Source organism: Furipterus horrens, unplaced genomic scaffold (genome assembly GCF_987537825.1).
Source record: "Furipterus horrens unplaced genomic scaffold, mFurHor1.1.pri manual_scaffold_7, whole genome shotgun sequence".
Classification (NCBI taxonomy): domain Eukaryota; kingdom Metazoa; phylum Chordata; class Mammalia; order Chiroptera; family Furipteridae; genus Furipterus; species Furipterus horrens.
In genome coordinates this window covers 136772677-136785826 of record NW_028327177.1, presented here as the reverse complement: position 1 = coordinate 136785826, position 13150 = coordinate 136772677, and the positions used below count along the sequence as shown (strand labels likewise).

General features: G+C 55.9%; 1 protein-coding gene across 4 annotated transcripts in view; it reads left to right on the top strand.

Annotated features, from left to right (window-relative positions):
- ANO10 (anoctamin 10) overlaps nt 1-10056 on the top strand; it is a 119389-nt gene extending 109333 nt beyond the window's left edge. For all 4 annotated transcript variants that reach the window (XM_090284585.1, XM_090284586.1, XM_090284587.1 and 1 more), the window contains one exon: nt 9505-10056. In XM_090284585.1, the coding sequence (XP_090140711.1) occupies nt 9505-9576 (72 nt within the window). In that variant the 3' untranslated portion in view covers nt 9577-10056. The remainder of the gene's footprint in view (nt 1-9504) is intronic.
- Nucleotides 10057-13150: the final 3094 nt, after the last annotated feature.

Below are 13150 nucleotides of genomic sequence, written 5' to 3'. Positions count from 1 at the left end.
AGCACCAACGAGTGTGCCAGCCCAGGGAGGTGGAAGGACAGGGATTAGAGCCAAGCGGCCTGCGTCTGTGCCCTGAGACCCAAGCGTCGTGGCTGTGGTCACGTGACCTAACCCTGGTGCAGGTCAGTGACGGCACCTGGAAAGTGGGAAGCACCGCGAGGGGTGGGGGGGAAGGGACGCCTGGTGCCCCTGCGCCAGCAAGGTGGCCTCCGCACTCAGGTGTGGCGGTTACACTTCCCGGCTTTCGTCGCCAGCGCAGACAACGATTCCGTGAAAATGTGAACTCACACGCACCTGTGAGGGGCTCCGTAGTTGTCTTCTATCCGTTCTAGCTGGTTTTCTTGCTCGAAGAGAAGGTCCAGGCTCTGACATTGTAGAGGGGATTAGACATTCCTGTGCAGGATGGAAAAAATTCAAGAAGGAAGCCAGGAAAACAGATGTCCTGAAAAGGCTTAGAGTCAAGAGGTGAGAGTGGAAGAATGTGACCCAAGGGAAAAAGAAAAATGCAGAGCTACCGGCGGTGTGTTTGTGACCGGAAGATTTCCCATTGAGGGTAAATCTGAACTTTTCAGGGGGGAGCTGGCCAAGAAGAAAAAAATCATGGGTCAGAGGAAGCCTGCTCCTGACCACAAGGGGCCACGATGCCCGGGGAGCAGGGGGAGTGGGGGGAGGACCCAGGCTCCCAGACGCACTGCCAAGCAGGAAGGATGTGTCGCTTTGGCACCTATTTCTGAGCCGTGAGAGCAAATCTGCCAACACTTGTCAGCCCTACCAGTCACCCCGAGCTTCCCGGCTCTCGCGAAAATGAAGTGTGATAGAGAAAAGTTATCTTACCCTGCAGCGTTCACACCTTCCCCACCCAGGAGTGTTCTTCTCCGCTAGCTCAGTCCCCAGAACAATTAGGGGCTGGCGGGGCGCCCTGCACTGGGAAGGGCACACTCGAGGGGAAGAGCTGGAAATGGAGGAGGGGAGCTGGGGAACAGAAGCGGCGCAGAGGTCGGCCGCCACGTGGCGGGGAGGGAGACCGCGGGTGGTTTCGTGCTGGAGGTCAAGACTTGGTACCCAAAAAGGAAGGAAAGTACAATAAATAGCTGCATGGAATGCCAAAGAACAGGCTTCGGGGTTCTAAGTGAGGCTTGAAATATTGGAGAGTAACAACCAGCAGAAAGTCCCACAATGCACGAGAAGTAGGCACTTGTCAAAGGACAGGCCAGTGTAATCAGGAGAACTTGGAATAATAATTAATGGGAGAAAAATGACAAAGCTTTCAGACTAAGAACTATAAACAGCAGATACGACATACGTAGTTGAGAAGGTGCCCAGTCGCTTCCAGGAGAACGTAGGGTGATGAGATTAGGGGCTTTCGTAGCCTGGGATACTTCTGGGTTGCTCCCAGAGAGGATAAAGTTCATTACCATGTACTTGAAGTGAGGCGTGACAGAAAACCCCTAAGCAGGCCTGCCCAGCTCTGGGGAACAGCCCAGTGACTTCGGTCAAGAGCCAGGTAGGCTTTCTGTTTTCCCGTCCAGCCACGTTCCGCACGTGAGCTTTCTTCGTGGTCTGAAGGTGGGGGCCACACCTTTTCACGCTCGTCCACAGGCAAGGGGGGGCGGTGGCTTCTCTTCAGAGCCTCTGGATTAGGGAGAAAAGCCTTGCCCAGAAGTCCCGCAGCAGGTTTAGCCTCGAGCCCGCCGGCCAGGCATTAGTTACAGCTCATGCCCAGCCACTGGGGAGACGAAGAAAGTATGCAGGCTCTTTGACATCCAGAATGAATGATGGGCTCTCCCCGTAAGGAGGATGTAGAGACCGGGTGCGGGGGGAGGCGTTACGTAGCAGTAGGAGGGAATGCGTTGCATTCTGGTAGATTAATGTTTGCAGTAAACTGGGAGTCAGGAAAACGCACCCCCAAAGGCAGAAGCGTGGCGTGAAGACGCACAGGAGAGACGGGAAGGTGGTGGGGAATACGCTGGGGAAGGCCTCAGCGATGGAGGGCAAAGAAGCGAGCATTTCATCCGAATAAACGGAAGGCTTCACATTTGATTGTCCTTTAAAAATCAATCACAGAAAAGGAGAGGAAAAAAAAAACCCTGACCAAACGCAGTACGTGTGAAAAAAGCAGGCCTGTCTCCTTGGCCGCAAGTTCAAAGGCGCTGGAAGCGAGACTGCCGGGGAAGCTTATGTAACCAGAGGCCGCAGCAGAAGAGTCACGTCCAGTAACGAACGGCCGTGACCCCAGGCCTCCGGGGCCCAGCCCCGGCCACCTCTGCTGCCCAGTCTCCCTCTCTGGGTTTTTCCACCAGCTTCGTTCCTCGGTGTCACGCTGTCACTGCTCAGAAAGCCCCGTTCAGTGACTGCTCTGCAGACACCTCCGCCATTAACTTGGTCAAGTACTCGCTTCCTCAGCCTTTCCTTACCCCTGCTCCCCTGACGCTGACCCCCTTGGCCCCAGTGCCTGGGCCCTCAGCACCCTGGTGCCGAGTAAAACCGCTCACTGCAGCCTCGCTTTCCCCCAAAGCTCCTACCTAGCGCTCACCAGCCCCTCAGCCCTGCCCTTCTGGCTGCCGGCCCCAAGCTCTACTTGGAGGGGCTTGGAGGACCCCAGTGTCTGCAGAGCGGCATGGAGAGCGGGCATCCACGACTGTCTCTTGGTCTAAGGAATGGATGAGAGAATGTTCGAGCTGTGTTCTGGGCACACTGAGAGCAGGCTCTCAAACTCCAGCGCTCCTGGGACCTTGTTCAAATGCCGATTCTGACTGAGCAGGTCTAGGGTGAGCCCCTGATTTCTGCGCTAGGACAGGCTCTCAGGCGAAGTTACCATTTCCTCAGCGCTCCCTGCACAGCACCCCTGCACGGAGGGGCGGCTGAAGAGCAGTGGGGAAGGAGGCAGGGGGAGCCTTTGAGGTGGACCCCGGTGGTTCCCACACTCTCCCTGGGCCTGCAGCGAGTTCCTCCCAGCAGGTAGCAAGGTCAGCCTGGTGATGAGTACCCAAGGCAGGGTCCCTGGGGACAGGGCTTCCTGAGGAGCAGAAACGTCCCCGGGAGGGCTGATGGCAGAGGCCCCCTCTCCGTGCTGTCGTTTCGGTGGGCGGCACTTGCTCCTGAGCAGAGCTCTGCTGGAAACAGCTGTCCTCTCAGTGTGCAGAGGCCTTTCGGCTCTGACGCACCCTCGTTTGGTTTTGTTCCATGTCTGGCCAGTACGTTTTCCTCCTGCGGTCGGCCATCGCTTCCTCCTGCCCCGGACGTTTGGCCGCCGCACTGCGTGTGCCCCGGGGGTGACCGGCTTTGCTAGCGCGCTGAGGGAGTCTTCATACTGATGCCAGTTCCTTCCCGAAACAAAAGTGGTTTCTTCCCCTCCAGTGCCTCCCTCCCTGTTCATGCCTCAACCTAAGGAAGAGCATTTATTCCTGTGCTTTGCCATGACCTTCTCTGGAATGCTCGGTGCAAAGGGCAAAAATATGCATCTGCCCGCAGCCTGGTACGACTGCATGATTATTTATTTGGGGCAAGCTTGTTTGTTGGGCTTGTCCGGCACAACTGACCGGTTTGCTTCCCCATTCCAGGGCCACTTAAATTAACTGGGTCAACGATGGGCTTTGTGAGGTGACCCGGAATGACTTCATAATCCCCAGCCTTGTGCTCCTAAAGCATTCATTCTGTCTCCTCTTGACAAAATGGCTTGCAGGTCACTCAGGGTAGCAGGCACAATTCATCTATGTTTTGTGACTTTTGCCAGGGCGTTCCCTGGTAGCAGAGAGCCTGCTTCTTCTGCTTTTGGCTTCGCACAAGAACACAGAAGTAATGGCAGAGGAAGAACTGAATATTTGAAGGCATGCTTCATTGAACGCCTATTAGGCAGAACAGCTGCTGTTTCTAGGTAGGAGAGCAAAGAGGTGGAGCACGGACATTCTAGAAATGACGACTTTGGGTCGGAAACCTTTGTCTACAGCCACGTGGCCTTCCGTTGAGGATCCCGCTGGCCGACAGCTGAACCCAACTGCGACTGATCTCTTTTCCAGAGGTCAGATTAAAGCAAACACTGACCACGTGGGCAGGACACCATTTTTCTAGAACTTTCCAGCTTCTGAAAAGTGTGTGATGGGAGCAGAGAAGGAAGCCATTGCTGCTCTCAGAGCACAGAAGACCGCTGCATTTTTAGACTTAGAAGCGGCGACTAGAACCAGGCGGGGTTGGAATGAAGAGGGTATTAGGGACTAGCTCCTTTTCTGCTGTGATTTTAGGAGCCTCGTGCATTTCACACGTGCTCCCCATTTGGCACTCTTCCAAGGGTGTTATTCAGATAGAACTACAACATTCTGGTGCTGGCGGCTTTTACTCTCCTTCTGAATTCCCAAACAGTTTTTTTCAATAACAGCTGAATTTGTTGACACAGGCCTCACCTAAAGAACCAAGGACACCTGAGTTCCCCCCTGTAGGGGTGTGCTCTGATCCTGTTTTACAGCCTGGCTTAAGCCGCTTTGGGACAAGCGTGGGAGAGTCTGGGGGGTGGTTTGGTTTGGCGGAGCGGAGGGACTGCCCTTAGTTGGGGGTGGCAGGCGTGGGGTGTGCCTGGCAGGTGTTGTCGGCAGGACGGAGCCCCAGACTGAAGACGGGAGGGGCGCAGAGGCAACCACAGGGACGCAGGAGGTCTGGGTCTCAATAGCCAGGTGGGAGGGGTCCTGAGACGGGGAGGTGGGGTTCAGAGCACTGGTGGTTGGGTGTGGGCAAGTTCCCACATTTTGTCAAATATTAAAAGGAAGCCACCCCTGCAGCAGGAGAGACTTTGGGTGTGACTCTTCCCAGGGCAGCCTGAGGGACCCCGCTCTGCGCCTTCCTGCCCTCCACCCACTGCTCTGGGCTTGTGGGGCCTGCTGGCGTGGCCACGTCGTTACGTTAGAATATGCCCAGAACACTGCTGTTTGAGGTCTGTTTGCCTCTAGAGCTAACAGATAACAGCCGTCTTTCTCAGACTGTGGTGCTTTAGGAGGCGCGTTTCTTCCCTTCCCCTTTTCCCCTGACCCTTGCTTAATTCTGCCCTGATTCTAGCTATTGGGCTGGCCAAAAAGTTTGGGGTTTTTTTTTTTTGTTTTGTTTTTGTTTTCCATAAGATGGCTCTAGTAGCCCTTAGTTTTCTAATTTCATTCTAAACAGTTTTGTTAGATTGTATTGTGACAGCTGTCATATCAGCGTGCATTAAAAAATGTATCAAAATTGGTATAGCCATTTTAATATTGAAGATGGGAGAAAGTAAGCAACATTTTCGGCATATTATGCTTTATTAAAATTTTAAGAAAGATAAAAACACGACTGAAATGCAAAAAGAGATTTGCGCAGTGTATGGAGAAAGTGCTGTGACTGACTGAATGTGTCAAAAATGGCTTGCGGAGTTTCGTGCTGAAGATTTCTTGCTGGACGATGCTCCACAGTTGGGTAGACCAGTTGAAGTTGATAGCGATCAAATTGAGACATTCATTGAGAATCAGCATTATACCACTCGGGAGATAGCTGACATACTCAAAATATCCAAATCAATAAAGTTATTGGTGAAAATGAAACATGTGTTTTTTATTTTATGGAAAAACCATACTGACTTTTTGGCCAACCCAATACATGACCTCAATCAAGCTGCTTAGCCTCGTCAATGACGTGGATGGAGAAGCCCTTGGCAGGGTGTATGGGCGCAGTTGTTTGGGAGGGAGGGTCCCGACCCTCCCCTTCTGCTGCGGTGGGGAGGCCGCCAGTCAGCAGCGAGAGACGGATGCGGATGCACAGACTCTGTCCTTCCAGATGGAGACGTCTGCAGGCGGCTGTTACTTTGTGGGGGAGGCGCTAATGGAGTGAGTTGCTAACAGATTTCAAATGGGGTAATAATGTAGTCAATTGGTCGTGATCTCCTGCGTGCTGTGGATAGAAGGATCCCGATGCTGATTGCGGCCTAGCCAGGGGGGGTCTGCTCTGAGCGAGCGGACGCCCAGGAAGGAGGTCCAGGGGCTGCGGGAAGCACTGCAGGTCTCAGAAAAACACTCCTGAACTCCAGAAAGGAGATGGGCTACGCATTTTTTCTCGGGGTAGGCTGCAGTTTGGCCAACACACTTAGTGATGAGGTTCCTATTATAATGATTAGTAATCGTGATGAAAAAAAAATCAGTTGGTGCTTTTTAAAGAGTCATTTGGAACAGGAGTGTTTTAATGACTCATGAATTGGGGAAGGTTTTGTTCTCCGTCTGATGTTCTTTGCAGGGAAGAAGTCAGTACTATATGTTTAATGAGGTTTTAATTTAAGAATCCCAAAGAAGCCAGATTTATTTTCAAGGGGATAAAACCCCCAGGCAGGGCAGGTAAAAAGGAGCCAAGCCTGACCCGCCTCCTCCCCCGTGGCCCCAGCTCAGCTGGAGCCCACAGCCCCACAGGCCTGGGAAGATCTGCCAGCACCCCCTGCGATACCAGCTTGCTTATCTGCGACAGGTGGCAGACAGCAAATCACAGACTCCCTAGCCTGGCCTTGTCCGTGAAGAAGCTTCCGGGGCTTGTTGAAAATTCAGAGTCCTGGGCTCCACTACAGACCAGTGAGTTTGCAGTGATCGAGTCTGCAGTGAGCAAGGGCTGGGGATTCTTGTCGCCGCAGGACCCAGCCCTCGTCAGTGTTCTCCAGACCAGAAGTGGGTGCTTCTGGAGTGAGCGCCCTGGTTCACTGAGTCAGGGGAGGGTGTGGGAGCGGGCTGGGTGGGGCTCAGCCACCCCCCCCACCAGCAGCAGGGTGGAGGGCGTGGGGCGGTTCTCGTACAAGCTGCATGACTGACGGCAGACTGAGGGGACCCAGGCCCAGGAGCAGCAGACAGAGTTGGGTTCCCCAGGGAAGCCTCTCACAGCTGGGTGGTGTCTGACAGCCTCTCAGGCAGGACGCTGGGGCCACCCCTTGGTGCAGGAAAGGCTTGCCTGTCACTCACCGACCGCAGAACCAATCTGCACCCCGTCTCAGGCAGCTCCTTTCCTCTGAACTGCCTGGGCTTTCTTCGGGCCTCAGCCACAGGTTTTCAGGTCTGGTCCTGCTGTCTGCTTAGAGTGTCCCGCCAGGTAGTGCAGGAGATACAGGGAGACAAGCCCCAGACCTTCCCCAGCCCCCAGCCCGATGAGGCCACCAGGAGCAGAAGCGTTCCTGTGATACTCACTCCCTTTGGGGATCACAGGTCCAGCCCCGAGGGACCCAGCCAATGGAGGGAGAAGCCCAACCCTCCAGACCATGGGGCCGATTGATCCCTGGTTGGCCCTGCTCTAGGACAGGCCCAGGAAGGGCAGAGGAGGAGACAGGCGCTGGCGTGCCAACTGCTGGTGGCACCTGGCGTGGGACATGAGAGGGCTGTGGGTCCCTGGGCACCTCCTGGCTCTGCTCTGAGCAGCGCAGTTCAGTGCAGACCACCCCGTGACCCCTGGGCATGCCCAGCCTCTTAGGAGCCCAGCTGAGAGGGTTTTGAGGCCCTTCCCTTGGCCTTGTTTACACCCCCATCGCCACCACTGAACTTGAGCCTGAGAGGAGGGGCATCTCCAAAAAGTTACATTGAGGTCACTTAGGACTGGGCGGTTCAGGGGAGAGAGCCCATCAGGCGGAGCCCATCCCCCAGCCTCTGTGCCGTGGAAGACCCCTTCTGAGTCTCCCTGCAGCCTCTGCGCTCCTGGTCTGATGCCAGGGGCTCCCCAGCCTTGGCCACACACATAAATCAGGGGGCGGGGACAATTTGCACCTCACAAAGAGCCTCAAAGGCTCCTTTGAATCAAAACCCATTTGCTTTTCCTCCCCACGTGGAATGCTGGCATGCGTGGCTGGAAGATTCTGTGACAAGCTAGGGAATGTTTTATCCTCATATGGTTCTAGTTTAGTTAAATTTATTTAGCCTTTAATTTCCTATGGTTACTTGTCAAATCTGGAAATAGATTCATATCTTCTCTTTCTCTCTCTCATAAAAACGCGTTTTTTTAAAGGTCTCAGAAGTATCAAATGACACCAGCTGAAAGAGTCTGCAAGTGACTCTCCGCTGAAATACGGCATTTTTCCTGTGTGGGGACATGTCGCAGTTAACAGGCGAAGTGGGCTCGTGTGAGGACGGGAAGTGTTAGTAACAGAAGGTAGTGGATGCACAGTAACTTCCGGGGACTCTCGGGTGGCAGTCCTGCCTCCCCGTCCCAATGTGTGAACTAAATCAATCTGTCCCCAGTGCCCTGTCGGGCTACAGCCGCATAAACTGTGCTGCTGTGCGTCATTCGGGCAGGCATGTCTTTAGGCCAGTGTCACCCTCTGCTCTAGGCCTGCGGAAATGCTGCCCCAACCTGCACGCCGGTCACCATGACCCTGCCCCATCCCCTTCCCCATCTGAAGCTGAACCCTGCTTCCACGTGGACGCGTGAGGGCCAGGCAGTCCCCTCCCACCCCAGGTGGAAAGGGGTCAGCCTCCAGGGGCTCTCTCTGCGCCCCCCTGTGGAAGACAGAGCAGGCTCAGAAAAGGTGAGAGCTGTCCGCAGGAAGTGGGGTCTCCCCAGAGGGAAACCAGGGTGAAGAGGAGGCCGAGGCGTTCGCTTCCCAGTCTGTGGAAGGGCCTCCTCTCCCTGAGAGCTGGAGGGGGCACGGTGACACCTCCAGCTGCGTATGGCACATGGGGCACCCCGGAAGAGCAGCCAGGCGCTCAGGGCACCGGCACTGTTTGTCTCAGAGTTTTGTTTTTCCCGTAAGTAAATAGTTGTTATCAGAAATCTCTGTGTGTTTTAAGCCAAATTCCAAAGTAGTTATTCATTTATTCAATATGTAGGACAGAGCTTGTAGCGCTGTGTCCAGCACCCGCTGGACAGAGGAGGCTGAGACCTGCGGGGGTTTGGGGGGGGCAGGCGGGAGCAGCAGGATCTCCCCCACCATGGTGACTCAGTCCTGGGGTGAGGGCGCCTTCCTTCTGACCCTTCCTCTGGGCCTGGCAGGCTGCCCCCCTGCCCCTGCCCCAGTCTTGTCCACAGGAGACTTCATAGGACGTTAGGAGGCCTGTCCCCCGTCATGTTGGATGGGGGTGCTGGGCCCTTTTGCTGTAGGGACGGAGGGCCAGTAAAACTGCTTTTGGGACCTCGTGTACAATAACCCTCGCAGCCACGCTGCAGAGTGTGCTCCCGCTGTACGGATGAGGAAACCAAGGCTCAGCGGTCACACTGCCAAGTTCACGCGGTTCACAGAGGCAGAGCAAGGACCTGGCCCGGGTCAGGGCTGCAGACGCCCTGCTCTGTCCCGCTGAGCCGGAGGTGTCAGCTGCTCTCTGTCCAACATCTTTAAAATCCCCACTGCGCTGGGCTCCCACATCTCCCGCTTCTCCTCTCGTCGGGTCCAGAGGCAGGGGACCCTGTACTGACAGGAAGCTTTGACAGAGAGCTAGGGACACGCTGCCCGGGGCCGCTGCAGAGGGTGGGAGCGCGTCCGCCCTGAGGTGCCCCCACTGGGTCTGCATGGCTCACCCGTATCCTGTGTTCTCTCCACAGCAAATGAAGCTCTCGGCCGAGAACCTGAAGGAGGACCTGCAGGAAGGAGGCGGGAAGGGGGCGGCGACCTGAGCGCAGCAGAGGGCACCCGGAGCGGAGCGGCGTTGCGGCCCCAGCCCGAGGCTCCGCCACACGAAGCAGCTCCCCAGGCGGGCACCCGGCCTGCCCCTCTGCCCGTTCTGGCTCAGGGCCTGCGGCAGTTCCCCACCCCCGCCCGGCACCACCTGGTCTCTGCCCAAGCCCCCCACTGCACCCCACACTCCTGACCTTGCTCCAGAGCCACCGCTGCCCTCCCGAGCGTCTCGTGTGGATGATGCCCCTCATGGTGACAGTGACAGTCACCCCCACCCCCACCCCAGCCCAGGGATCCGTGGCACAGGGTGGCAGGCGGTGGTGTGAGCTCTTCTGCAGGGTGAAGGGTGCCCAAGAGGCAGCGTTTCTAACACCTGACACCTCTGCTTCTTTCCTGGTTCTACTTCGCAACCTGTTAAGACACTTGATCAGCAGAAACACCAGTAACTGAGCTATTAAAGGCGGCACGCACCTCTCTGACGCCTACTTGCCACATGTGGACTGAGAGGGCCCACTGGGTCCTGGCAGGAGCTTGGGGACAACTCGTTTAAGGGGGAGCCGTGAGGCGGGGAGCTGAGCGTGGGGCTGGGCACCTGGGTGCCCCTTCGAAGCCTGCAGCCGGAGCGCGGGCGGTTCTCGGGAGCTTCTCTGCCCCTGGAGCCGGCCCCGCAGGTGCCTGGCAAGGACCACGGGGCTGCTTCCGTGCACCTGGCAGCTGGGAGTGGGCTGAGACCTGCGGAGGAGGGGCCTGTCTTGGCCAGGGGTGCTGTCCCCTGCCAGCTGTGCCCGTGGGGCGGTGCCTCTTCCACACGCACAGTGGCCCTGTGGGCCACCCAGGCACGGCCCTCCAGACACAAGGCGGCGACTGGAGCCTGGGCTGCTCCCTGCCTGGGGTCTAGTCATGTGGCCACCTGCGAGGGCAGAGCCTGGCTTCCTTCTGCCCACGGCTCAGGCTCTGCCTCATGGAACGGCCAGCCCTTCCCCCCAGGGCCTGTGTCCCGCGCAGCTGGGACACTGCAGATGGTAGGCACGTCCCCTCCGGAAGCTGCAGGGACCTCGGCCGCCTGGGGAGGACGGGACAAGCAGGAAGGGACTGAGGGCCCCAGATTCAGACATATCTCCCTCCCTCAGAGGCCCGGCTCTGAGTCCCTGCAGATAAAGACGGGGTGGCCTCAGCTGCCCATTCAAGCCTCACATTTTTGGGAGCCCCAGCTCCCCCACCTGCCACTCCTGGCTCTTCAGTTGGTCTCCCCAGACTACTGCGTTGCCAGCACGCCCTGCACCCGCTTGGTCTGAGCACTCCATGGCACACGCACGTATTCAGTGGCTGTTCAAGGCTCCGTGAATGCTTTCTAGAACATGCTCACACTTTGTACACCAGCAATGGTTGCTGCCATGGTGGTCCTGCACCTGGAGCTGCCTCACAGTCCCAGCCTGGGCATCTGGGACCAGCCCTTCCTGCCCCCCAGTCACATGAATGCAGTCGGTGTGAGGCGGTGGGTCCCAGGGATGAATCCACGCACTCACCTCCTTGCCCGTGGGCTCCCGTCTACCGCAGGGCCGGCAGCCTCTCTGCAGGGCCGGTGGCCCTCCCCACTCCTGAAATGCCAGTGCAGACCCTGGGCTCCCTGCACCTGTGACTCATTCCCAGACGCGTCCCTCTGCCCTTCCAGAGTCTGACCCGGCAGAACCATACACTTAACCAGGATGAGGCCAGTCATGCTCAGGGGAAGGGGACTCCTGGGGGCCGTAGGGACACCCGGGGCCCCAGGGAGGAGGATGGGGGTGGGGCTGGCCAGGTTGTGCCAAGAGGGAGGTTAGCAGGAAGGGGTACTGCGGGGTCCACTGGGCCCCTAGTTCTTCTCTGTGTCCAGCATTTGGAATGAGGGGCCCTTAGCTTGTGGTGGGTGCTCAGGAGTGGCAGTGGGAGGGCCTGCCCCACACCTTGTAGTTCTTGTCACCTTGATGGGATTGCTTGCAGGAGACTTCTAGGACAATGCAGTCTCTGCGCCCCATCCACACCCTGGCCTCACGCACATGATGAGGGTGCTCTCCATGGGCCACTGGTGTGTGGGCCTCATGTGATCAACTGGGAAATGTGGGGGAGCTCGTGGCCTTGTCTGACGACAAGCGGCTCACAGGAATCACAGCCCCCCTTTCATACGGCCGTGGACTTCCCTGGGGCGGTGGGGGAGAACAGCCCCAAGTGTCCCGGTCACACGGTTCCATCCTACCTGCTGCCATCCTGTTTACACCCGAGAGCTGAGGCCCCAGCAGGAGAATGCAAAAGGGTGGGTCCAGATCTCCTGACCCTGTCAAGGAGGGAGCAATCGCCCCCCAAATCGCTAAAGGGGCACAGCTGCAGGGCCGGCCTGAGGTGTGAAGAGCCTGCAGCCAAATCGTCACATGAAAATGCTGCTCAGTACCAGGAAGACACCGCAGTGCTCAGGAATTAAGCAGGGGCAGCTTAGTAGTGGACACACCAAACATACCTCCCTTTACATCACTGTCTGGCTCAAAAAATGGAAACCACGTATGTCTCCCCCTAATGGGGCCTGAAAAGCCACTTAAAGTGACCTCTGGCCCTCCCAACCCTGGAACACGAGGCCGAGAGCTGGCACCAGCTGCAGAGAGGCAGCGGCTCTGGAACTCTGCGGTCTCTGATTGAGCACCGATTGGTACACACCTGTGAGAAACCGCCTGGGGCTGGAGAAAGAACCCCGCGGAAAGCAAGGCTCCTTGATGCTTAGAACTTAAACAAAGCTGGGAGCAGCTTACGTTCCCACCTGCTGGAGTGGAAGGACTGGTGAATGCTTAGGTGGGTACTGCCCCAGCGGTAGGCCAATCAGCCCTAAAGACCGCTCTGGATCTGTCCTGAGACTTGAAACGCAAAACCCCAAAGGATCCGACTGTTTCCAGGTAACTATATACCAGAATAAAATCCAACTCTTTCTACACAAATACAAAATTCAGCACTCAACAATGTAAAATTTACTGTCCAGCACTGCAATAAAAAAAGTAGCTGTCTAGAATTCTGTACCCAATGAAAATATCCCTCATGAATGAATTAAAAATACTTTTTCAGACAAGCAAGCTGACAGAATGTATTCTCAGCAGCCCTGTACTGTAAGAAAGTTTAAAGTTCTACAGGCAGAACGAAACTAGCACAATGAGGATCTACACAAAGAAATGCAAAGTGCTATAAATGATAAAGATGTAGATAAAAATAAGTCTTCCCCTCAATGTGTCATCTCTTAAAAAATAAAACAAGTTAAAACAAAAATATGTATGCATATGTAAAAATAAAATGTGACAACACAAGGCACAGGAGGAAAATAGACAGTTGTAAGATTCTTTCATTCTACATGAAGTAATGCTACTTTAAGGTAGACTGAATACATACGAGGTCTGTCCAGAAAAAGTCCAGCCATTGTTAATATAACGGAGACAAATGGTTTACGCAACATCGATGTATACTGGCAGCCAAGAACAGTGGACTGGAATGAACGTGTGTGAACAATGACGACTTCACTGTACTAGTCAGTGGGGGTGGTAGACACTGTTGAGTGAGCAT